The 328-nt window shown below is 66.5% G+C and overlaps 1 protein-coding gene across 1 annotated transcript in view; it reads right to left on the bottom strand.

The window, feature by feature from the left end:
- Positions 1-161, bottom strand: part of LOC103899047 (dynein heavy chain 17, axonemal) — a gene marked incomplete at its 5' end in the record, with an annotated part of 7200 nt that extends 7039 nt beyond the window's left edge. The window contains one exon of the mRNA XM_009279454.1: positions 34-161. Within this exon, the coding sequence (XP_009277729.1) occupies positions 34-161 (128 nt within the window). The remainder of the gene's footprint in view (positions 1-33) is intronic.
- Between the last annotated feature and the right edge of the window lie 167 nt (positions 162-328).

Genomic DNA, 328 nt, shown 5'->3' with positions numbered 1-328 from the left:
CCCTGCAGTGTGCCCGGGTGCCCCCCCACCCACCTGCAGGATGACCCAGTGCCCCTGCGTGGCCGCCACCTCCAGGGCCCGTTCTGCCACGGCCTCCTGGCCCTGCCCCAGCGACACGTTGTGGATCCTGCCATTGTCGATGGTGAAGTTCAGCTTTCTGCCTGGGGAGGGGAGGAAACCGCCGCGGCGTGAGACGCCTTTTTTGTTAGGCGTTTGAAGATGGGGCTGCGCAGCTCTGGCCATTCGTTGCTCAAACCAGCAGCAGCCCGCAGCCATCGTGGGCTGGTGCCAGCTGAGGAGAGGGCAGCGGCTCACCCAGTGCCTCCAC

This window comes from Aptenodytes forsteri, unplaced genomic scaffold (assembly GCF_000699145.1).
Source record: "Aptenodytes forsteri isolate BGI_AS27 unplaced genomic scaffold, ASM69914v1 Scaffold243, whole genome shotgun sequence".
NCBI lineage: Eukaryota > Metazoa > Chordata > Aves > Sphenisciformes > Spheniscidae > Aptenodytes > Aptenodytes forsteri.
Note: the sequence above shows the minus strand (reverse complement) of the source record. Positions and strands in the feature narration are given on the sequence as shown.